We start from the raw sequence: 23,924 nt of genomic DNA on the forward strand, positions 1-23,924 counted from the left end.
GCTGGTGAGCGCTATAGTACATCAGCCTCTTCCATGAAATTGCCTCTCTGAAGCACATGACTATGTCCCTTTTAGTCCCTAGTATAAAATGCAGAAGTTTCAAATCACCAATATGGAAGACAAAATAACTTATATCAATCAAAAAGGTTTTAATCCCATCTTTAGACTTGAATCTCCCCTATTTGCTACCAACTGATTTTCCAGAGTTATTTAATAACTACCAATTTAATAGATAAAGAACAATTTTCGTTTTAAAAGAGACAGTTTTAGAAGCTATGACTCACCTGTCCCCTTGCCCTTCTGCTATTGCTGGAAATAGTAAAACACTGATTGTGTTGTTTTTCAGAAGTCAATCTGAGAAGTTTCATACATATACATACACACACACACACACACACACACACACAAACATAGCAATTTAACTATTTATACTACTCCCTTTAAGCATGTCTAAAGGTCCAATATGGTGATTTTTGAGATAAAGTGTGAGATGGAGGAGGCTAGGCCTAGGCTTGCTGACAACTGTGCAACTTAAAGTCATTGAACTTTTCGGGAGTTTTTCCTCTGATTGTGCTCTTCTTTTCTTGCTTTAAATTCTCTTATTATGAAATTTATTTAAAACTTAACATGCATGTAGAATACATAGTTCAAACTCCAAAGCAATATAAAAAAGTATACAGTCTTGCCATTGCCCCATGGCCCCATGTTCTTCCTACTTAACCTACCATAGGCAACTTTCTTTTAAAAATGTTTCTTTTTATGCACAGTTTTCTTAGAGCATAAAGAAGTAAATATAATATATAGCCTTTTTCTTTAAAAGGGAGAGGAAACAATGCATTCTTTTGTACTTTCGTACTTTGCTTTTATTTTTTTTTAACATACACACACACATAAAATCCTGATGATCCCTCTAAATCAGTCTTAGTGTGATAAGCTCTTCCTTAGTGTGGATATACCATACATTACTTAACCAGTCAACTGTGGCTGGACACTTGAGTTATGTAATCTTTTGCTATTTCAAGCCCTGCTGCCACAATTTTGTATGTGTATCATTTTGTATATGTAGACTTGTATCTGTAGGAATTATTCTCAGATGTAGGATTACTGGACAAAGGACTGAATGCACTGACATAATTTTGGTAAATACTGCCAGGTTTCTTTCAAAGGCACCGTGCAAGTCTGGATGAGCCAGCAGCAGTCTATGAGCGCCTGCTGCCCCTCACAGCCTCCCCAATACTTTGTGTTGCCTGAAGTGCAATCTCTCAATTTGGGGAAATGGGCATCTCTGAAGATCTTATTGTGATTCATCGGAACCTGCCTCATATTTTGAGAGAGATAAGTTTCTAGGTAGATAAAAAAGGAGAACTGAGGTACAAGAAAATTTAGATTTTTGGTCAATGAGATGGATGAAAAAATAGATCTTACTATGGTTTGAATTTGCACTTTTCTTATTTAAAGTTAAGATTACATGTTTAAGGAAGTGTCTCTATTGTGTGTGTTATCACTCAGTCGAGTCCAACTCTGTGTGACCCCATAGACGGTAGCCCACCAGGCTCCTCTGCCTGTGGGATTCTCAGACAGCAAGAGTACTGGAGTGGGTAGCCATTCCCTTCTCCAGAGGATCTTCCTAACCCAGGGAGTGAACCTGGGTCTTATGCATTGAAGGCAGATTCTTTACCACCTGAGCCACCAGGGAAGCCTTAAGAATCTGCCTGCAGTGCAAGAGACCTGGGATCGATCCCTGGGTTGGAAAGATCCCCTGGAGAAGGGAATGGCTACCCACTCCAGTATTCTTGCCTGCAGAATTCCTTGTTCCTATACTTCATTTTTAAACTTCCTGGTCATTTCTTCCATTCTTTTTTCTATTAAGTTATTGATCATTTTCATTCACTAGTTAAGAACTCTTTTTATTTTAGGGAGCTTAACACTTCATGTATGATTTAATTTGCAAAAATCTCCCACAGTTTTATCAATTATCCTTTGAATCAGCTTATGCTTTTTTTCCTTGCAATATTCATTAATAAACTAATTCACTAATAAACTGAATAAAGATACTGATGAAGAATCTAAAAATCCGGTCACAAGGCCAGAACCTTGTATCTCAGAAAACACAGCGCCTTGAAACTGCTGCTGGAATGGGGGCAGCAGGTGGAACCTTGAAAAGTATGGTTCTTCAAGAAACTGCTGGGAAGGAGGCAGGCAGATCCTCCTCCACCTCCTTCAGGCCTGCCTTTTTCAGAATTACACCCAGGATCAGCTGGCAGGAAGAAAAACAAAGAGAGTGGGGATTTATGCCATGAGCCAGCAATTGGCAGGGTGTTCCAGATGCAATAAGCTGCACACGCCTTATTGTGTACAGAGAGGATAGCACAGACACAAGCAGAAGCCCCAGCACAGGACCTGCATGAGGACTCAGGTGAGGAGAACACAGAACGCCAACCAGCTCTCCCTGTGCTGGGTTAGCACACAGGTCAGGGAGCCTGTGATGGCAGTGCTGTCAAGGCAGAGGCAGAATTCCTGTCTTCCTCAAGCTTGCGATCACCCCATTTGACCTCATAAATAGAAACATCACAGCAAAGCATTAAACTTACTTCTTATTAAGGTCAACTATACTAGTGGTGGAGAAGAGAGAACAGGATCTCATCAGAGCTTGATTTTGGTACAGCATAACATGTCTGACACTCTGCGACCCCATGGACAGCCCACCAGGCTCCTCTGTCCATGGGATTCTCCAGGCAAGAGTACTGGAGTGGGCTGCCATTTCCTTCTTCAGGGGATCTTCCCGACCCAGGGATCGAACCCAGGTTTCCCGCATTGCAGGCAGACACGTTACTGTCTAAGCCACCGGGGAAGCCAACAACTGAAAACAGCACTCTGAAAAATCTCTAAAACCACGAAGCATCTTTTAAGAAATGAGAATTTACTTACTCAGACAGGAAATCTGCATGATAGTAGTAATCTGAAAGTTTATCCAGGAAAGAACGGGGTTCCAAAATAAATGTAGGCAGGACCACCCTGGATAGATCCATGCCAGGACGAACTTGTTTCAGCAAAGTCCAGATAAGGCTTTTATTTTCTTCAGACACAGTTTCTGTTTGCGATGCTTCCCCTGCCTTTTGCAATTAACAAATAATACTGAAATATCGTATTTATTTCAGAAGCATAGATATGTATGTAGATAAGACAGCTAGTGCAGAAAAAAATAATTCACTATAGCATTATTCCAAGCATTCTCAAAATGTGAAAACAATCCATTAGGCAATTAGTCAATAGCTATAAAATTCAGTAAAAGGGTAGTTGCAAGAGACACTAAAGTGAATGATATTTTCAAAGAATCCATTACAAAAAATATCATACTCTATTTAGACTATGTTTACTTCTATGCATTAGCAACAAGAAAGTTATAAATTCACACTTCCCTGCAGTTTACTTTGTATCTGGCAATAATATTAAGGAGTATCTTATTTCAAAAGAAAACCTGTTGCTTATTTTCCTAAAAGAGAATAGTATTCATATAATACTTATTTTAAACCACTAAATATATATACTCATAAAAATATATACTCAGAAAACCTGAAGAAAATATAAACTTTAAATTCAATATACTACATTGGCATTTGTATGAGTATATATATTTAGCAGTTTAAAATAAGTATTATATGAATACTATTCTCTTTTAGGAAAATAAGCAATAGGTTATACAAATATCTTCAATTACATCTATAAATTCATAGAAAATAAAAATCTTTGAAAATCACAAGCTGTTACCTCTCCGAGTTCTTCATGGCTCTGCTCAGTGTAGGTAGTCTCCTTTAAAGGCTCAACAGGCTCAGGCTCAATGTATGAGTCATCCTGCCTTTCTGATGTGTCTGTGTCACTTTCTTCACTTTTCCCCAACACCTCATTGTCAGACTCATCATGCTCTTGATCATTTTCTTTATCAGATTTATCAGAATACATATCTTGGTCCTTAAAATGCTGTCGTTCAATTTCACTATCATTTAACCTTAAGGGAAAGAATTATTAGCAGGAAGGATAAAGGAGGTTAAGAATATTTAATTTTTAAGTAAGAATGATATGTAACACTTACTGAGAATTTACTATGTGCTGGACACCATTCTAAGTGTTTTATATATATAGTTTAACTTACTTAATTGTAAAAATGCCCTATGAGATAAGTAAAATGATTATTCTCACTTCACAGATAATTGGGGGCGTAGAGAAACTAAAACTTGGAAAATATTAAAAGATGACACTCTGAGCTCTTTGCTTCTCTATCCTTTAGGTCTAAATTTTTCAAAACAAAAATTTTAGACTATTTCTTGCTAGACTTTTTTCTTAGTTTTATAAACATCACTTGAATGTTTGAATCAACCTATCATTTCTGGTCTAGAGAAAAACTTCAGGTCAAAACCACCAGATTCTCAAGTGAACACAAATGAATTAGGATTTTCTACCTGTAAAGGTCTCCAAATTCACTCATAATAATTCCAAAAATAAAGGAGAAAACATATGAGGCAATTATGTTGATTTAATACTTGATTGATAAGTTTAACCCTGGAAAAAAATCCAGGAAGAATTAGAAATGGAAATTTCAGCTTAAGGAAATGAACTTTCAGCCTAAAATTGTTAAGCTGCTATACCCAACCTTATTCTTACTTACATGATTAGGGTTGCTAATCTGCATAAAAATGAAATAATGAAACAAATCATTTCCAGAATCAAAATTTTTTTAGAAATTTCTTATTTGAGAAAGTACCTATGTGTTTCATTTGTATAAAAATTTTATAAAGCTCTTTACAAATGACTACATGGTGCCATTATATATGATTGATACTTTAATAATGCTGAGGTAAAAACAGGCCCTAGAAGCACCATTTAATTCTTACTTTTGTGTCTATTTTTAAAAATCTTCCTATGTTTAGATTTTAATCAGAGAACTCCTAATACAAATTCACTTTTTAAGAATACTTGCTATTTCCTTTCTTATCCTTTACAATCACATATTTTTAAAAAACATTAAGTCTAAAATTTCTGTCTTTGCTTTCTTACCATTTAGTCTCTCCTTTACCCCTCACAGTGTGGTTTTTATTTTCTTTTTTGTTTTATCCTCTCTTCCCCTTTGGCAAGCTATCCAGTTTCAAGACTTCATCACTTCTATTTGATGATTTCCCGTGCTTGCTTTTAAATGCTCGGCTGACCATCTATATGTCCAGAAACCACTGCTTCTTCAACATGTCCAATATTTATATTATCCAATTACATACAAAGAAAAGAGACTCAAATTTTTTTTAATGAATATATATGTGGAGCAGATGAATTTTTAAGATCCCCACATAAGAGTATTTAAGGATTACCTGGTATTCAATAACACCAGGGGAAGAGGCCCCCTCAAAAATCCATTCCTGTATAAGTTGCACCTCCCTCCCCGACATCCTATCTCATTCAGGCTCCTATACGAGGATAAAATAAAGCTACGCTGCTCAGTCACTTCAGGTGTGTCTGACTCTTTGTGACCCTATGGACTGTAGCCTGCCAGGCTCCTCTATCCATGGGATTTTACAGGCAAGAACACTGGAGTGGGTTACCATTTCCTTTTCCAAAAATAAAGCTATAGGTTACATTAATAGATCTACAAAGAAAGCATGTAAAAGACCAGGTAATGGTAGTTTTAAAAAAGAGTAAGAAAAATAGTTAAAAGAAAATGAAGAAAAAAGTTCAGTTCCGATTACAGGGAGGAGAGGAGAGCAGCAGCTTCATTTTGAGAATAACCTGAAAGCCGATATCAGTAAGTGACTACAGAGAAGCCGAGGGTTGGGGCCAGGGAGGAAACGGGGAGGTCTATTTCTCTTGCAAAGCAACAGAAGAGATCTGAACCACAACAAACCTCTGAACCTCTTCTTTCCTTGGAGAAAATTCTTTTTACTATTAACTACAACAAATGCTTCAGGGGAAAAAAAAAACACAAAAATATACAGTTCAAACTTGAAATACCATATAACAGAAGAATTCCACAAACACCAGGTACAATAAGCCAAGTCCCATTTAAAACAAAACAAAAAAAATACTGTTATAGAACAGCAATAGAAGGATGAATTACATCTCATTTTTATGAGGCAAGAAAGGCTTCACATATAATATTTGAAATTGAGATTGGCCTTGAAGAAAACACAGGAGTATGATAGAAAAAAAGCAAGGAGGACTAGAAATCGTTCTTAATGGAGGGAACACTGTACACAAAGACAAGATTGCTAGTATGGTTGTATTTAGGAAAGAACAAGTAAGTCACATTAGTTGGAATTAAAGAACTTTCTACACTTCATCACAGCAACTAAACAAATTTTAAACTAGGCCATAGGAGTTTAATGGAGTAGGAAATGGTAACCCACTCCAGTATTCTTGCCTGAAAGAGCCCATGGCAGAGGAGCCTGGTGGGTTGCGGTCCACGGGGTTGCAAAGGGTCAGACACGACTGAGTGACTGAGCAAGCACACAAAGGGGTCTAAAGCAGATGAGTTTCAATCCTAAATACAATACAAAAATTCTCTGCCTGCCGACTGACCTAGTGAGTAACACAGTCTTGAAAATAATCACCATATTAGTGGCAATATCTACTTACTGGAAATTGTCACCACTGTGGAGATTGTTAGCACGTAATAAGCCATACAAAGTCACATGCGTGCTCTCTGATGAGATGCTCAGGTCATGTTCTTTTCCTTCCCTGATCATCGTACGTTTAAGAAGACTAGAACATTTCAAAGCCAACTCCAAAGCATCCATCCAACACCTTCCTAGAAGAATGCAGATTCAAAAGCGGTGTAACTCAAGGAACTAGAAAAACTAGCACCAACATAATTTATCACAGTTAACTTCTGAACATATTACTTCTCTCAAAACATGCACTGTAAAAGCTAATTAAAACATAAAATCCTTCCAGGACTTCTTAATGCAATTCTTCAGCATAATAAATGCTTTTTGCATTCTAAATATCTAGAAACCACTGGTCAATAAATAGCATTAATGCACATTAGGAAATACACTTAATCTAAAATAAGTGTACTTAATTTTTAAAAGTTTCTAATAGTATAATTTGAAGGTACCAAAAAGGTACATAAAATATACCTAAGAATTACGTTTCTACTAGGAAACAAACTAAAATAATATTTTATTGTTGATAAGACATCTACCCCAGTTTTAGCACCTCAATTTTAAGTCAGAAAAATGCCTGTACAAATAATGTTATTGTCATATTAGTCAGGAGAAACATTAACAACTTAATTTTTTAATGTGTGGTTGACTATATTTTTTAAAATTTTATTTTATATTGGACTATATAGTTGGTTTACAGTGTTGTGTTTCCAGTGTACAACAAAGTGATTTAGTTAGACATATACAAATATCTCTTCTTTTTCAAAACCTTTTCCCATTTAGGTTGTTATAGATTGTTGAGCAGAGTTCCCTGTGCTATTCAGTAGGTCCTTGTTTGTTATCCTTTTTAAATATAGGAGTGTATACATGTCGATCCCAAACTCCCAATTTAGTCCTCCTCTCCTACTATTTTTGAAATTAAAATTCAGAACAGTATTAGCAGAAAAAAATGCTAATTGTCATATATATTTGTTTCAAGATATACTAAAAAATCAGCCAAATAAATCATTTTCATAATGAAAATGCATGCATATGATATTTTAATTTAAAAAATAATCATCTAGTGAAAGGAAACTTTAGAAGGTTACATGACTCCCTAAGCTAAGATGGTCTAAACTATAAAACATAAAAGTTGGGGGAAAAAATCCATTATCAGTTATTAAGGTTTTAAAGATACCTTGCTCTCATATAAGTTAAACCCTCCCTATGTTTGTCTCAGGAAGGAAATATTAAGTAATAAAGTACATAAGAGGAGCTCGCATTTGAATGTCTTACGTAAAGAAAAATAATGCGCGTGGTATCTCATGTTAATATTTAGTGATAAAGTATAAATATGATTAAATGTGCTTCTAAAATGACAAAACAATGAATTACCAGAGAACAGACATGTCATGAAAGATGAGGCGGAAACCCCAGGCTGCTAATGTATCACTCAATTATACAACGCTTCCTTTCTATCAGATAGCCCTGTTTGTCAACCAAGTTGATGATATAAATACTTAGTGTTCTAAATAATTTGTGATTATAATACCTTTATTGAAATTCCATACCAAAGACAAATTTCCCAAAGGAAAACACAGTCATATATGAAATAAACCCTTAAAAATGAGGATCAAAATCCAACCCATTATTTCTATTTACCGTCTGACTCTGAAGTGGCTCGGATGATCAAATAACTGCTAGGTAAGGGCTGAGTTATGGATCCAACTGCTTCACCTTTTGGACCCTTAAAAAGCAAAATAACAAAATAAACGGTGTATAGTATTATGAGATCTCAACTTTATATTATTCATTATTACCTGTAATAAACTAAGTAAGGCACGGAGTATAATTTTTAAAAGCAAGCAAGCGTTAATTTCATGCTTCTTGAGAGCAAATGTCAAGTAGTCAGGAAACCTTTCCTCTTCCACCAAACTTAACTTCCTTACCAGAAAACTGAATTTATAGTTAACACTTAATATTATCTCTGCAGATGGTTCACATATTTTAAAAAAGCCTAAAATTTAACATACTAGACCAAATTTTAATTTAATGGAGAATTTCCACACTACAAAAACTACTAGCTAAGAAACACTAAATTTCTGGAAGCCTAAATAAACAGCTGGAAATATAAGAAAGAGAGAAATGAACTTTTACTAGGTCTTGTGAAAAATAATTTTTTAAGTTGTCAGATCAAAGAATAAACGGATTTTAAGAAGCATATACATCAGGAAGTAAGGAGGAACATTTAAAATGAAAAAAGTAGAAACAAATCAATATGATTTCAACAAATCCTACAGTATCCCCTGGGTGTTTTCAAATGGCTTTATAATTTATGGTCCAGGTCCTAGAACCACTATAGAGTAGGGCCATGAGTCAAATTGCCTGGTTTCAATCTAGTATGACTCCAAGAAAAATTACTTAAGTAACTTCTTTAGGCCTCAATCTCTTTATCTGGGTAATAAGAGAAATTTGTATCCTCCTTACAGGTAGAAGAATTTAAAAAAAAGATTCCATATAGTATGCTGAAGAGTCCCTGACACAAAGTAGAAATTTACAAACATTATTCTGTTCCTATTCATAGCAGTGACCACAGTCATGCTTTTCAGTTATAAAAGCGTTAGAGCTCCATCTTCCAAGAAAGCTGCCTCTTAAGAGTAAATAAGACCACTCCTGTTTACAGGCTTCCAGTCCCAAGTTTACATCCCTGCAGGAAAGACCACCAAAAGAAAAGGCAGCTTCTGTTCTAGGGAGTCTGACAAATTGATCAAGAGAAAAACAGTCACAGTAAACCAGATACAATATTACAAGGCAAAGCTCCTAACTGCAAACTAAAAAACAGTGCAAACAATCCACACAGGCAAGAGAGAAAAGGGTACACCATAAATGTGGGAAACATTTTCCGGAGAAATTTTTAAGTCTGATCTTAAAGGTAAAATAAACTAAGCACTTTGGTGCACATTTCATTGTGGGCAGAGATGGAAGGAGGAACAACATGACTGCAGACAGAAACAAAGCCCTAGCAGAGGACAGCAACCGCTAGGCGGTCACTCACTGATTTAGCTGAGTTCTACTTACAGATTGTCATCCTTACTTTTTGCCTGGGTAACAAGTGCTTACTTACCTTCACTGCCCAAATAGACTGCTCCAAAGGATGGAAAAGTTTAAAACAAAAGCCATCCTTTTTTGACGGACGTTCAATGATCTCACAGGCATTCAGAAGGACTGTTCCTACCCATTGACCGTTTTTCTGGGTTTTATAGATCAGTAGCACACCAGGTTTCAACACACACCACAGTTTGGTCCAGCTCTTTAGGGTGCCACGAATCTACAAAAAGATAAGTTTATTTTCAGAAATAAAGGTCTGTTTTTCTGCTTCACAAGATACTAAATGAATAGAGGCAAACAGAGTGTTTTAATCTAAAATTTTCAAAAAATGTACATTTAAAATTCACTAGATGTATATTTGTTAAGCTACTAATTAGCCAGCACTACAAATAAATGTGAAAACAGCATGGCTGCTACTTCTGCTGCTGCTGCTGCTAAGTCACTTCAGTCGTGTCCGACTCTGTGTGACCCCGTAGACGGCAGCCCACCAGGCTCCCCCATCCCTGGGATTCTCCAGGCAAGAACACTGGAGTGGGCTGCCATTTACTTCTCCAATGTGTGAAAGTAAAAAGTAAAAGTGAAGTTGCTCAGTCGTGTCTGACTCTTTGCGACCCCATGGACTGCAGCCTATGAGGTTCCTCCATCCATGGGATTTGCCAGGCAAGAGTACTGGAGTGGGGTGCCATTGCCTTGTCCGGCTGCTACTTCTAAGGAACTTAAATTCTAGTGGGAGACTGCATCACATCAACAGTTTCAAAATAATCCTAACCTTCCTGGCCAGGTCAAGGGCCATTAAAATATACTTTCTTAGTACCAAGATCTGGAGCTTAAACACTTAGTAAGTAGAGCCAATATAAGTCCAAAGGTGTTTTCAGAATAACATGCAAGAAGACCTCAGTATTACTTCAACTATCAAGGAAATTATCACTAGACTCCCATTTTGGTAAGAGAACTTTCCTGACAGATCTCACAAAGATTTTAGTTTGAAGGCTGTACCTACCCTTGGGGAAAGAGAAAAGCTTTTCAGGGCTGGGGTGATTTTTAGGTGAAAGCCACATACTGAAACGTTCTGGGAGTCAGGGTCTTACAAAATCATTCTCAAAGTTAGCATTAGTCTAAAAAATTCCTAGCAAATATTCTACAAATAACAGTGATACAGAGAATAGAGTGACTAGGATGATAGAAATGGAAATAAAAATAAGTAGGAATACCCAGAGGCTAAAAGAATAAGATATGGAAAAAAATAAGATATGGAAATAGCAATATGTATGTTTTTTTGGAAAATTAAAGCTTTTCAAATGACAACTTTTACACTAACTTTGTCTCATATCTTCACCAAAATGCATATACACCAAGTCTACAACCATACTAAATGAGAATTTGAACAGCAAACAGAACATTTCTTCACTTCACATTGATTGGACTATGTCCTGTCATATATATCACAAAGCTTTTTAAAAGCACTGCTATCCATATTTGATGTTGCTGTCAAGAGAGCCAACATTAAGGTTCCTGCTCTCCGTTAAGATTGGAACACAGACCTTCTGGGATACAATTAATGGCTTCTTCGTCAGTGAAAAAAATCATCCTAGAGTTGTTTTTGTCTCGCAAGCTTTTAGGCAGGTGCACTCTGGGCTTTCCTATGCCAGTTGGTAAATATCCAGCAATTTGAATTCAAGACAATACAAACCGACCTTCAACCAATCAGCCATAACAATAACAGAAGGATCTGTGATTGTACTGAGTAACTCCTTTGTGGCTCTTTTCTTTTCTTCTCGGTAGTTTTTCTTTTGTACCTATTTTACAGAAATAATAGAAAAATAAAAAACTTCATTAGAAACAGGCAATTTCTTTTCAATTTTTTAACTTTATGGAATGTAAAAATTTTACACTGTAAAATAAAAATTTAAACCTCTTTTAGAATTCCAGCATCTTAGGACAGAAGAGCCTTTTTTTTTTTTTTTTTTTAAAGAATTTTAACCCTTTTAAAGTTTCACAATACATGAATATGAACTCATGGTAAAAATTTCAAACAACAAAAGCTAAAAACCATTTTTAATATACCCTCTCCTATTCTGATCCCCAGAATTGATCACTGTTAACCTTCAGGAAAACACTATAACGTTGAGGAAACACTATACACTCAGGTCTTTTCAAATACATAGCTTTTGTGTTTGCTTTTGCTTTTTCTAACACATAAAAAAAGGTTCTCCAATATTTCTTGGAGTATTTCAACTCTATTTCCATTCCTTGCCTACCTCATTCTTTTAACTGCTACAGAGATTCTTCCTATGAATAAAACAATAAGAGGTAACATTTACTGGACACCTTCTGTGTACCTGTCCCTACTGTTAGCACTTTACATGTACTACCACATTTAATACTTACAATAACCTTGGGGAGTAAGACTATAATTATCCTTATTCCCTAGATGAGAAAACTTGATACCCAGAGAGTAAACTGCTCAGTGTCACATCGCTAAGTAAGTCGTGGAAGCAGAATGCAAACAGAAGCAGACCGGCTCTAAAAGACACGTCTGAACCACCATGCTATACTGCTTCTGTAATGTTTCTTAATATACTCTCTGGCTGATGGTAATCTACTCTGTTGTCAGTTTTTCATACCACAAACAACGCTATAACTACTTAGGATGGACAATCTTGCTCTCTTTCCTGACACTAATACATAAGATATAAATAATTAAGAAACCACAACAGTGAAATTAATACATTCAAATTATCAAAGTTTTACCCTTCCTAAGTCACTTCTGAGATAATCTGGGAAAGCAGCAGTGGAGCAGACTTATTAGTTATTACTTTGCATTGCTTATGAATAGAAGATAACCTATCAGTGATTTTTCTTAAAGTAAAACACAAAATTTTCCTAGTTGCACTTAATGGTAAAGAGACTACATACACACAACAAAATTTTAATAATTATACAGTCAAAAAAATTTAGACTTTGGTCTTTATTAATGTGCATAAGTGAATTAACAGATTTAATATATGATTATAAATGTAAATACATATGGGATCAGATATGGGAAAGGGGGGGGTGGCAAAACAGACTGTATGGGAATCAAGAATCAATCAGAGAGCACATGCTCCTTAAGCTCCAGGGTCTGTGGCCATTCTGGAAGGCAAGTCCGGTATTACCTATTTCTTAAGGGAAGCTAGAAGCCTGGACCTGTAATTGTTGGCTCAAATTTTTAAAACATTGTGTAGGTCAAACAAAATGTATCTACCTGTGGACCAAATTCAGCCCATGACCTAGCCGTCAGGAAACTCTAAGTTCAAAGGGCAGAGAGCTTCCCATCAGGAGTTCCACAGCACAGCGATGTGCTGGACTCAGGCCCACTGCAGACATCCCGTCCTCAGCCCCCATCCCACGGAGGGCAGAGCAGCGCTGGGACGTCATCAGAAAGCCTTTTCAGCTGACTCCAGCATGCCACGCAAACACAAACATTAACAGTTTTTTTTTTTTTTTCTTTAGGAATACAAATACTTCTTTCTTTATTAGCCTACTTTCAAAAGCACAGGTAAAGCGTAACATTAGTTATAAAATAACTGTGGAAACTAACCTTGAGAGATTCCTTTTTTGTAAGCTTGCTTGAAGCTGAACTGTCTTTCTCTGAGCCATTATAAAGTTTAGATTCAGACTGAAACCACACAGACAGGAAGAAAAGAGAAATAATAATTAAAATTGTCACTTATTCTCCACATACACATGGCACATAAAACTGATATTCAAATTATGTTTGTGACCTTCTTCCTATTCATTACTGTGATTTTAGGCAAATATCAATTTTCAAATACTGATTTTTCTTATACAGTATTTGGGTTTGAAAACTAATCCACATTAAAGCCACAGAAACACAAAAATAAAAACTTGTCAGTAAATCAGCGTACAACGTAAAGTTAAACAAGATCATTTGAAATTCTCTGCATTCTGTTTTCGGAGAAGGCAATGGCACCCCACTCCAGTACTCTTCCCTGGAAAATCCCATGGATGGAGGAGCCTGGTGGGCTGTGGTCCATGGGGTCGCTAAGAGTCTGACACGACTGAGCGACTTCACTTTCACTTTTTACTTTCATGCATTGGAGAAGGAAATGGCAACCCACTCCAGTGTTCTTGCCTGGAGAATTCCAGGGACGGGGGAGCCTGGTGGGCTGCCGTCTATGGAGTCGCACAGAGTCGGACACGACTGATGTGACTTAGCAGCAGCAGCAGCATTCTGTTTTTCAAAATACTTCTAAAGAATATAGTTATTTTATACAAAATAATTCTCAGGACAAGCATATCCAAAGAAGTGCAATTTTTTAGACTGAAATATTCTAAAACCCAAAAAACTAGCAAATTGCTGCAAACACTGCCCTGTTACTACTCCTTCTTCAAAGGGAGTAGATACAAACATCTTCAGGAACTAGAACTGAAATACCCTCATTTGTATAGTGTTTAAAAAACAGAATTCCCAGCACTTCTTTCTAACTATCCAGTGCCTCGAAAAATAAATATTAACGCCTCAAACTTGTTTTCTGATTTTTCTTATACTTGATATTTCAGTTTGATCCTTGTAAGAATCTTGAAAAACAGGCATAACAAGTGGTTTTATCTCCATTTTACAAATCATGAAAGGGAGGCTCATGGACATTGATTTTCTAAATAATCAATAGCAGGGATCAGAACCTAGTGCTGTTAATCCAGTCCTCTTTCAAGGAGACTACTTTCTTCTACCAGAGTAGAAGAATATAAAACTAAAAGCTGCTTCTATAAATACTGGAACAATAAAATTGAACATAATCCTTCACTGTCCTATGAATTTCATTTTTATCTATTGTTAGACAAGGTAGAAGGTACTTCAAGTTCACAGCATTACTCCTAGGGCCAAGAAAGTATATGGGACTTGATTTAAATGGTAGCTTTCAAGTGTTTAAATGGCCAGATCTGTATAATATCACTAGATGTGATCAAGGAGGAAGAACACTGGGAAATAAACTCCCTCACTCAATTTTAAGATCCATGAACACAAGGACCATGCTTATTCAACCATTGCAGCAAGATAGCACCTGGGGTAATTTGGGCTTTGCAGGTGGCGTGAGTGGTAAGAACCCACTTGCTAATACAGGAGACTTAAGAGACCTGGATTTGATCCCTGGGTCAGGAAGAACCCCTGGAGAAGGGCATGGCAACCCACTCCAGTATTCTTGTCTGGAGGATCCTATGGACAGAGGAGCCTGGCAGGCTATGGGCCATAAGGTCGTGAAGAGTTGGACACAACTGAAGTAACTTAGGGGAGAAGGCAATGGCACCCCACTCCAGTACTCTTGCCTGGAAGTAACTTAGTAAAGCAAGGGCTCAATGAATACCTTCGGAATTATCAAAATGAAACTAGCATTTGCAGTTCATCTCTCTTAAAAATGCCTCTGCTATTTAGTACAAAATACGAACTATTATGCTGATGGTAAAATAAGTGGCTGAACTGGAAGGGAACTGTAAACTACACTCAATGTAGAAGGTGGGGATTAACCTAATTAAATTTTTGTTAAAGTTACTCCTTTGAGAACTGCACTTGAAACATTACACGGCTTACTTTCATGATGACAAGATATACTGTGATATCAAAACCATTTCACAAAAGTCATCAAGCCTAATAGGTCTCTGTCCTCTCCTTGCTGCTGGAAACTCAAAGATGACACAGCTACTGTCAGAGGAATATAATGGTTTCTATGTCCCACAGCTTAATAGGAAAATGTATATTATAATGTACTTTTTAGATATTATTAAATAAAGAATTTCCATAGTGTTAACTTAAAAGTTAGTGAAAATGAACGGTTGTTTGACTCTTTACCAAGTACTGTAATAAATACTTTATGTGTTCTGCCTCTTTTAATCCTCAAAGCCACCTTATGAGACAGTAGTCGTTTCTTCTGCTAATCAGGAAACTAAGACTAACAGATTAAATAACTTTCCAAAGTCACAGAGCCATAAACAGATGATCTGGGATTTGGACTCTGGTGTGCCTAATTCTCAGTCTCATGCTCTTAGCCCTCTCACCACATTTATTGCTCATCTTTTTACAACTATTCATATAGAATCTCAGACTCAAATTTAAGACTTGTCTTTATGAACAACAGGAAATCTATTTCCCTAGACATGGCAAGACTGGCTTGGAGGTTCCTAAATGATTCTGGTATCTAAGGGACCAGTAGGCCAAATGGCTACACCAAGAGCTTGCTAAATGACAGCACACGTACTTCAAAAAATCCTGCCAAACAGTGTAGCTAGTTTGGGGGAAAGAAAAGAAATCCAGTGACCAAGTTCTATATTCTTTTCAACGTAATACTAAGTCTCATGAACCAACAAGTTATCTTTTAAATATCAAGAATCATAATCTGTTTTTATTGGAAATATTTTATTAAACTAAGTTTCCTTCTTTGATAACCTTACTGACCACTGTCTTAATGACGACACGTTATGGGCTGTGTGACTATGGGAAGATATTCTCTTCCAGTCTTAATTGCCTTATTTATAAAATAAGGATATTCCTACTAACTCCTAGCGCTGCTTTGGTAATGAGGCGGTGTGCACGTGTTTAACACAGTACTTGATATGTATTGTGTTTCAGATTTGTGACTATCTCCTAGACTGCAAGTGTTGACAGAAATATAATCTTCAGATAAATGGAACATTAACATAACTGGAATACTTTCAACTTGCTTTGAAAACTAAAATACTGTAGACATAAGAACAATAGCAATTATGATGTTACTATGATTCTATCAGATATTTTGATTTGGAAAGGTATTTTTTTAATATCCAGGTAAACATATTTTTTACAGCAAGTGATAGATGACTTAGCAAACCTACAGGCAAGGAGACTGATGACTGGAGAATCAAGTCAAAAGATCTCAGCTCAGAAACTCCTTATCCTTGTAATAGGATTCCTTTTATCCCACTAGAAATATTATTCATGCTCGTAATTCCTTACATTGAGATAGACAATTAAAAATTTATTTAAAAATGCTAAAAGGAAGAAGAGATGATCTGATTAACTGCCTTCTTCAATTCACTCATTTACAGGATGCATAAGAAACAGGAACTGCTTTTATTTCTAAAATGGTGGGGGCTGAGGTAAAGAAGGGTTGTGCCTATTGGTCTCAATTATGTATTTTTAAGAAATAACACTTAACTGCAAAATCAATGACCTAAATGACAGTATTGATACTTTTGCATCAAATTCATAAAAGTATAAAGTTAAAATTATTTAATGGCCTCAGTTATACAGATCAATCATAGAAGGAATAACAAGATTTTGTTTTCCAAAGTTACTTGGGTAAGAACAAAATCTTCATAATTCCATGAAAATAAGGCTTGATATAAATGCATACATTTTAGGATTCTTCCAAAAAGTAATACAGTAGGATATATGTTAAACTATTCAAAGACAAGCTAGTGACTGTATCTCTTAAGGTAACAGAATAAACTGAGATTAAGAATCAATAAGATTCAGCTCTTGGAAAACAGAACGAGTACAATTTTACTTACACTAAATAGTTACCACACCAAGAAGCCCATTCATTCACTGTAGCTCTTTATTCAAAGGAAGAAAAATGAGTTCTCAAATACCTATTATTAACCAGGTACTTTGTCAGGCACTTACAGTATCACAATCTGTGAGTTAGATTTTATCTCCCTTGTACAGAGAAGAAAACTGAAGCCACTGTGAATTCTAGCTCTAACACTTTGACCCTTGGAGAGCTATCTAACTTCTCTAAGCTTCATTTATAAAATGGGGCCAATAATACCTGTCTTCTAGTATTGTTAAGAGTTAAAATGACACTTAGCAAGCTCTTAATACAAACTAGTTATTAATATCATTGTAATTAGCATCTAAGAAATCATAGGCAACGTATGACAATCAAGATTCAAAGTCACTTTTTTAACCTTAAGGTAGTCGGTGCTTGGTGTCCAGTAGACCTTTCTGAATAACAGCAATATTCTATATCTGAGTGGTTAAATATGGTAGCCACTAGCCACATATGGCTAGTGAGTTATTGAGATGTGGCTTGTGCAACTGAGGAACCAAATTTCTAATTTTACTTAAAGTTCATATACAATTCGGTGCTATTACACTCAAGGTGCAGTCTAGTTTCCTTGTTTTTCATTAATCCGCACTGCTTCCCTTTCCATGCTCCCTCTCCTTCCGACCCCTTCCGCTCCTCCCTCATTCTCCTGTTTAGAGACTAGGAGGCTGTGGCAGGTAGGGCCGGAGTTTAGGCTTCTGAGTAGGAATACCAATTAAACCTACATTCACCAATGCTCGTATTAACTGCTTGAAAATAGGTTTTTAAAATTCCATAAATTTCACTGCATTTCGAACCATGGCAGAACCAAGACAAACTACCTCCTTGTTAAGTGAAAGTGAAAGTGAAGTCACTCAGTCGTGTCCAACTCTTTGCGACCCTGTGGACTGTGTAGCCCGCCAGGCTCCTCCGTCCATGGGATTCTCCAGGCAAGAATACTGGAGTGGGTTGCCATTTCCTTCTCCAGGGGAATCTTCCCGACCCAGGGATCGAACCCAGGTCTCCTGCATTGCAGGCAGATGCTTTAACCTCTGAGCCACCAGGGAAGCCTTGTTAATTACGCATCTTATATAAAATGATTAAGGCATTTCTCATGTGTTTCTCTTTGTATTTTACACATCAAAGTATGACACTAAACTCTCCTTATATACTTTTACCCATATTAAATATAGGATGGACTTTTATGTAATGAAAAGTTAAATGTGAATAAAATTTGTATAAAACATCATGGAATCCTCTGACTCAACCACTCTCAAGAATAGAACAAAAAATGTCTGGTTTTACAAGCAAAGCCTATTCTAAGAACAGCAGAGAATTCACTAGCTTAAGAAACAGATTTTCTTACAGTTATTGAAGTTTGAGTCCATAAACAAAAAAGCTTCTTCTGCTACTAAACCTGACCAGAAATAAGTCAAAAGTCAAATCCATTGACAAATTATAGAAAATCTAGTGAATTACAAACCCATAGGAAAGCCTATGCATCATCCAGTACTTCTCAAATTTGAATAGTACTCTTAGAGAAAAAATTCTCAACAGACCTAAGAATATATGTGTTAGTTGCTCAGTCGTGTCCGACTCTTTGTGACCCCATGGACTGTACAGCCTGCCAGGCTCTTCTGTCCATGGGATTTTCCAGGCAAGGATACTGGAGTGAGTTGCCATTTCCTTCTCCAGGGGATCTTCCCGACCCAGGGATCGAACCCGGGTCTCCTGCATTGCAGTCAGATGCTTTACCATTTGAGCTACTAGGAAAGCCCAAGAGTATATACAAGTACCCAATTTGAAAACTACTAATTTAGGGAACTCTGTCTTATTCTAAGAAACTGTCTTTCAGTTGCATGCTGCTATAGTAAAAGATATTTGGTCTTTAACTGTTAAAATGTACATGTTTTTGATAGTCATTTGAATGAACCCAAAACACTTAAAACTTAAAAAAAAAAAAGAAACCTGACTGTTTCTCCAGATGGAAGCCTCAGACTTAAGTCTGAGATGTGTGCTGTGGCAGACATACCACAACAGTATCACTCAGGAGAGAAGCCTGATTACCAATCGGCTGTATTTCCGAATAACCAACGCTCCTAAACCAGCCCCAGGGGAATGTTCCTTTTCTCATAAATACTACCTGGTTTAGATATACCAACATGAACACATCCTGTAAAAATCTGGTAAGATTTTGGTGTTAGTCCACTCATCTTAAATATTAGAAAAATATTATGATCATATACTTGAGGACAATATGCTTACCTTGCTCTTTGACATAGAAAGTGAAGATTCATCCTTATTTTGAGAAATGTCTTCCTTTCCTCTTTCAAAACCTTTAAAAACATAGTCATTATTTCAGTATTACCACATTTGAACATATACAGGCAATAAAAAGCAGATACACATAAGTTATTCAATTTCAAATATACATTATACAATATTTGATATATATCAGTGCAAGAAACCTAGATTCAACATACAGTTTTAAACTATTATAGTTTAAAGACTACTAAGGGGTCATCTCTAGTAATTCTTTAGAATAAATCAAGGCTTACAGAGGTACTGGTGTCTTTCCCTGAACCCATCAACTTAAGATAAATACCTCTTTTCTCTGCTCATTCACTTGGAATGAATTCAGTGCTCACAGAATGTTTATTTCAGTTAGTTGTTTTCTAACAAAGAGCCAACCCAACATACTTTTCATGCCCCTTGTCAAACTGGAAAACAACTCCAGAATTGGTGATAAAAGAAGACTAGGGAAATGAATCTGAATTGAAGGACAGACTTTTAAAAAAAAAATCTAATAATGTGCTTACCGTGAGAATTAAATAAGGATGCCTAGAAAGCAATTAGCATAGCATTTGTGCACAGTATATATTCAATTAACATTGATCCTTAATATTATCATTGGCACTGACTACTGTTATAGAAATTCTAAAAGGATAAATATGAGTGCATTGGGATATATGCTCACATCTTCCCAATCATGTAACATTAATACAGCACTATGTATTCGTGTTAGTCACTCAGTGGTGTCCAACTTGTTGAGAGCCCAGGGACTATAGCCTGCCAGGCTCCTCATGGGATTCTCCAGGCAAGAATACTGGAGTGGGCTGCCATTCCCTTCTCCAGGGGACCTTCCGGACCCAGGTATCGAATCCAGATCTCCTATATCGCAGGCAGATTCCTTACCATCCTAGCCACCAGGGAAGCCAATACAGCACTATGCCAAAAGCAGTTAGCAAGTTAGTGTTGTACGGGTATATTCAGAGAAATGCTAATGCTGAGATTCGTGTGGCCGCCATAAGTGGAGCAGTGCCCATTTTATTGAAGCTCTGTCTATTTTTGTGGACAAGTAGCATTAACTGTTCTCTACAACCATTTGTCCTGAGTCCAATAAAGCCTATATAAAAATGTACAAATAATCATTCATAGAACAGTGCTTAAAAAGTTACCAGCAGTATCAGTGCCTGAAGCATTTAAAAATCACTTCTAACATATCAGTGAGACCATTTATTTGATTTATATTAGCTAAAACAAATCCATTCTATTTTCTTAATTCAATGATTTTGCCAAATTTTTTTTTTTTTTGGTAATATGAAAAAGAAATCTTTTTGTTTCCTTCTCCATCTTTGGTACAGAGCAAGATCAGGCAATTTTAAAATTGAGGAGGGGAAAAAAAATCTTATTAAATCTAACATGGAATTTTAAATGAAACTTACCAGAATTTGAAACTTTAGTGTAAAGCAAATCGAAGTTACATAATTCAGCTTAAAAATTCTAAAAATATTTATTCAGAGTAATAAACATAGGCAATTCTTAATATTAATGAATTAACATTAATTATTTCAAAGATCTAAATATATGTATAAAAGAACAAAGATTTTCTAAAAATATAATTATGAATGGAAAAAAGATAATATCTTCCTTTATTTTCATAAGAACAAGACTATTCAATTTCTCCAGTGTGGTTTTGGCTTCCGATAAATGTATATCAATGCATTTATTAGACTAATAAAATGGCTACTTCACTGTATCTATATTCACATATTATTTTAACAACAGAACAGGAAATTAAAACAAAGTTATAAATCTGAATAGACTTTTTTTGAACATGCAAATATGTCTTGCAGAAAGTTTCAAATACTGGAAAAGGACACACAAAAACAAGACTAAATAAAAATCCCCCAAAATACAAAAAGAATAGGTCACTCATAAACCTAGGTTATGTCAGACCAATAAATGAATACCATTTTAAAAGATTTTCTATACCTCAAACTTGCAAATCATTATTTTAAAAGGTGGCCCTGATGACTTCCATATTATTTAACTGTATTTTTTTATTGTGACATTTATAAATAAAATCCTGAAGCCTATAATACATTATTGACCGTTATCAATAAAATGCATGGGTTTCCCCCCTGGCTCAGCAGTAAAAAGTCCACCTGCAATGCAGGAGACATAAGAGATCCAGGTTCGATCCGTGGGTCAGGAAGATCCCCTGGAGGAAGGCATGGCAATCCACTCCAGCATTCTTGCCTGGAGAATCCCACAGATAGAGGGGGCTGGTGGGCTAGATTCCACAGGGTCACAAAGAGTCAGACATGACTGAAGCGACTGAGCATGGCACACAGCACACAATACATTACTGACCATTATCAGTAAAATGCAGAACAGTTTCAGTTCATGACTTTTACCAAGTTTGCTCATTAGTGATATCAGGCAGTAAATTCTCTTCCTACTATCCTCCTCACTGCTACCACAAGATAGAAACCTACATCCCCACCCAAATGGCTAAGATTAAAAGGACTAGGAGCATCCAAATACAGATAAGACTATGGCACAACTGGAACTCTATTCACTACTGATGAGAATGGCATAATCACTTTGGAAAGCTATTTTACAATATCTGCTAAAGTTAAAAGTACTCATATTCTAGAACAGAGCAATTCTGATCCTAGATGTACTAAACAGAGATGAATGCGTTACACGGTCATTAAAAGACAGGTACAAAATGTTCACAACAGTTCTATTCATAATAGCAAAATCTGGAGCCAACTCAAACGACTATTAATAGTAGAATAAATGAATCCCTTATGCTACAGTCACACAATGGAAAGATAAACATCAGTGAAGAAGAACGAATCACCACTACCTAAAACAACAAACAGAACACCGAGTGAAAAGAGCCACCTCTCGCCACCAAAAAAAAAAAGCACATACCATATGATTCCATTTATATAAAGGTCAGGAACTAGCAGGAGAAGGAAATGGCAACCCACTCCAGGACTCTTACCTGGAAAATACCACGGGCAGAGGAGCCTGACAGGCTACAGTCCACGGGGTCACAGGAGTCGGACACGCCTCAGCAGGATAAACAACAACGAGCAAACCTAACCTATGGTGGTAGAGGCTGGAACAGTGGTTGACTTTGTTGCAGGAGGGAACTGACTTGGGCTGGGCCTGAGAAAGTTTTCTGGGGACCTGGGGCGTGGTCACACACGTGGCTGAGTGCTGCGCTGTGCTTGGTTGCTCAGTCACATCCGACTCTTTGTGACCCCACGAACTACAGCCTGCCAGAGTCCTCTGGGGGTTCTCCAGGCAAGAATACTGGAGTAGATACATAACTAAAAATTCAAAAAGTTGTGAATGAACTATGTGTAGGTTACGCCTTGATAATTTTTTAAAAAATTCATATGTGCTCTACTAGGTCGCTTTGGTCATGTCTGATTCTTTGCAGCCCGATGAACTGTAGCCCACCAGGCTCCTCTGTCCACGGGATTCTCCAGGGAAGAATACCGGAGTGGGTTGCCATTTCCTCTTCCAGGGGATCTTCCTGATGCAGGGACTGAACCAGTGCCTCTTGTGTCTCCTGCAGATGAGTTTTTTACTACCGGCACCACACTCTTTCCTTAATCTTCTAATTTATTAGACCGCTCTTGCTATGGCATCCTTTCTTACTCTATACCCCTTTAACATATCCTGCTCTGGGCCGATTCTGATTCATCCATAACCATGATAATTAAGAAGATAATTAACATAATATTAATGAAAACAATACAGCAACCAATATCCATTTGTAGGAACACTTGCAATTTTAAGACACTTTGATAATTTACTCCTAATCTTTAAAATCCAGCCCCCCTCACATATCAGGTATATTCTATATAACTGAAAAAACTGAGGCTTACAGAAATTAAGTAACGTGACAAATGTCAATAGGTGACAGTATCAGCGCTAATTTAAACTTAGATCTAACTTTAAAATTCATGGTGTTCTAGAATGTCAGAGTGCTTCTCGAGACTCAAGGCCAGCGTCTTCCGGGAGGCCGTGTTTAGACTGCATAAACACAGCTAGCTGTCTCCCCTGAGACGCAGCACTTGGTACACTTGCACTACTCTATTTATCGCAAAATATTTCAATTGCCTGTTCTCACGTTCACGTCCCATACTTGACTGGGAGTTCCTGAAAAGAAGGGTCTCGCTTCTTATTCATCCATTCAAATTTTGATAAACTGATCCAAAGATGAATAAAAATGGACTCTACTTTTACATGCAGTGGCTTTTTAAAATATGTGAAAAACGCATACTTCAGAAACATACATAAAGCATAATTTAATATATAC

General features: G+C 36.6%; 1 protein-coding gene across 24 annotated transcripts in view; it reads right to left on the reverse strand.

The window, feature by feature from the left end:
* Positions 1-23,924, reverse strand: part of OSBPL8 (oxysterol binding protein like 8) — a 166,854-nt gene that overhangs the window by 26,521 nt on the left and 116,409 nt on the right. For all 24 annotated transcript variants that reach the window (XM_086398794.1, XM_086398787.1, XM_086398785.1 and 21 more), the window contains 8 exons: positions 19,562-19,632; positions 13,315-13,392; positions 11,429-11,530; positions 9,751-9,954; positions 8,289-8,373; positions 6,619-6,790; positions 3,769-4,006; positions 2,929-3,113 (listed from right to left, as the gene is read on the reverse strand). In XM_086398794.1, coding sequence (XP_086254920.1) covers positions 2,929-3,113; positions 3,769-4,006; positions 6,619-6,790; positions 8,289-8,373; positions 9,751-9,954; positions 11,429-11,530; positions 13,315-13,392; positions 19,562-19,632 — 1,135 coding nt within the window. The remainder of the gene's footprint in view (positions 1-2,928; positions 3,114-3,768; positions 4,007-6,618; positions 6,791-8,288; positions 8,374-9,750; positions 9,955-11,428; positions 11,531-13,314; positions 13,393-19,561; positions 19,633-23,924) is intronic.

Source organism: Bos grunniens, chromosome 5 (genome assembly GCF_055505025.1).
Source record: "Bos grunniens cultivar Pamir isolate PY7600 chromosome 5, Bosgru_T2T1.0, whole genome shotgun sequence".
Taxonomy (NCBI): domain Eukaryota; kingdom Metazoa; phylum Chordata; class Mammalia; order Artiodactyla; family Bovidae; genus Bos; species Bos grunniens.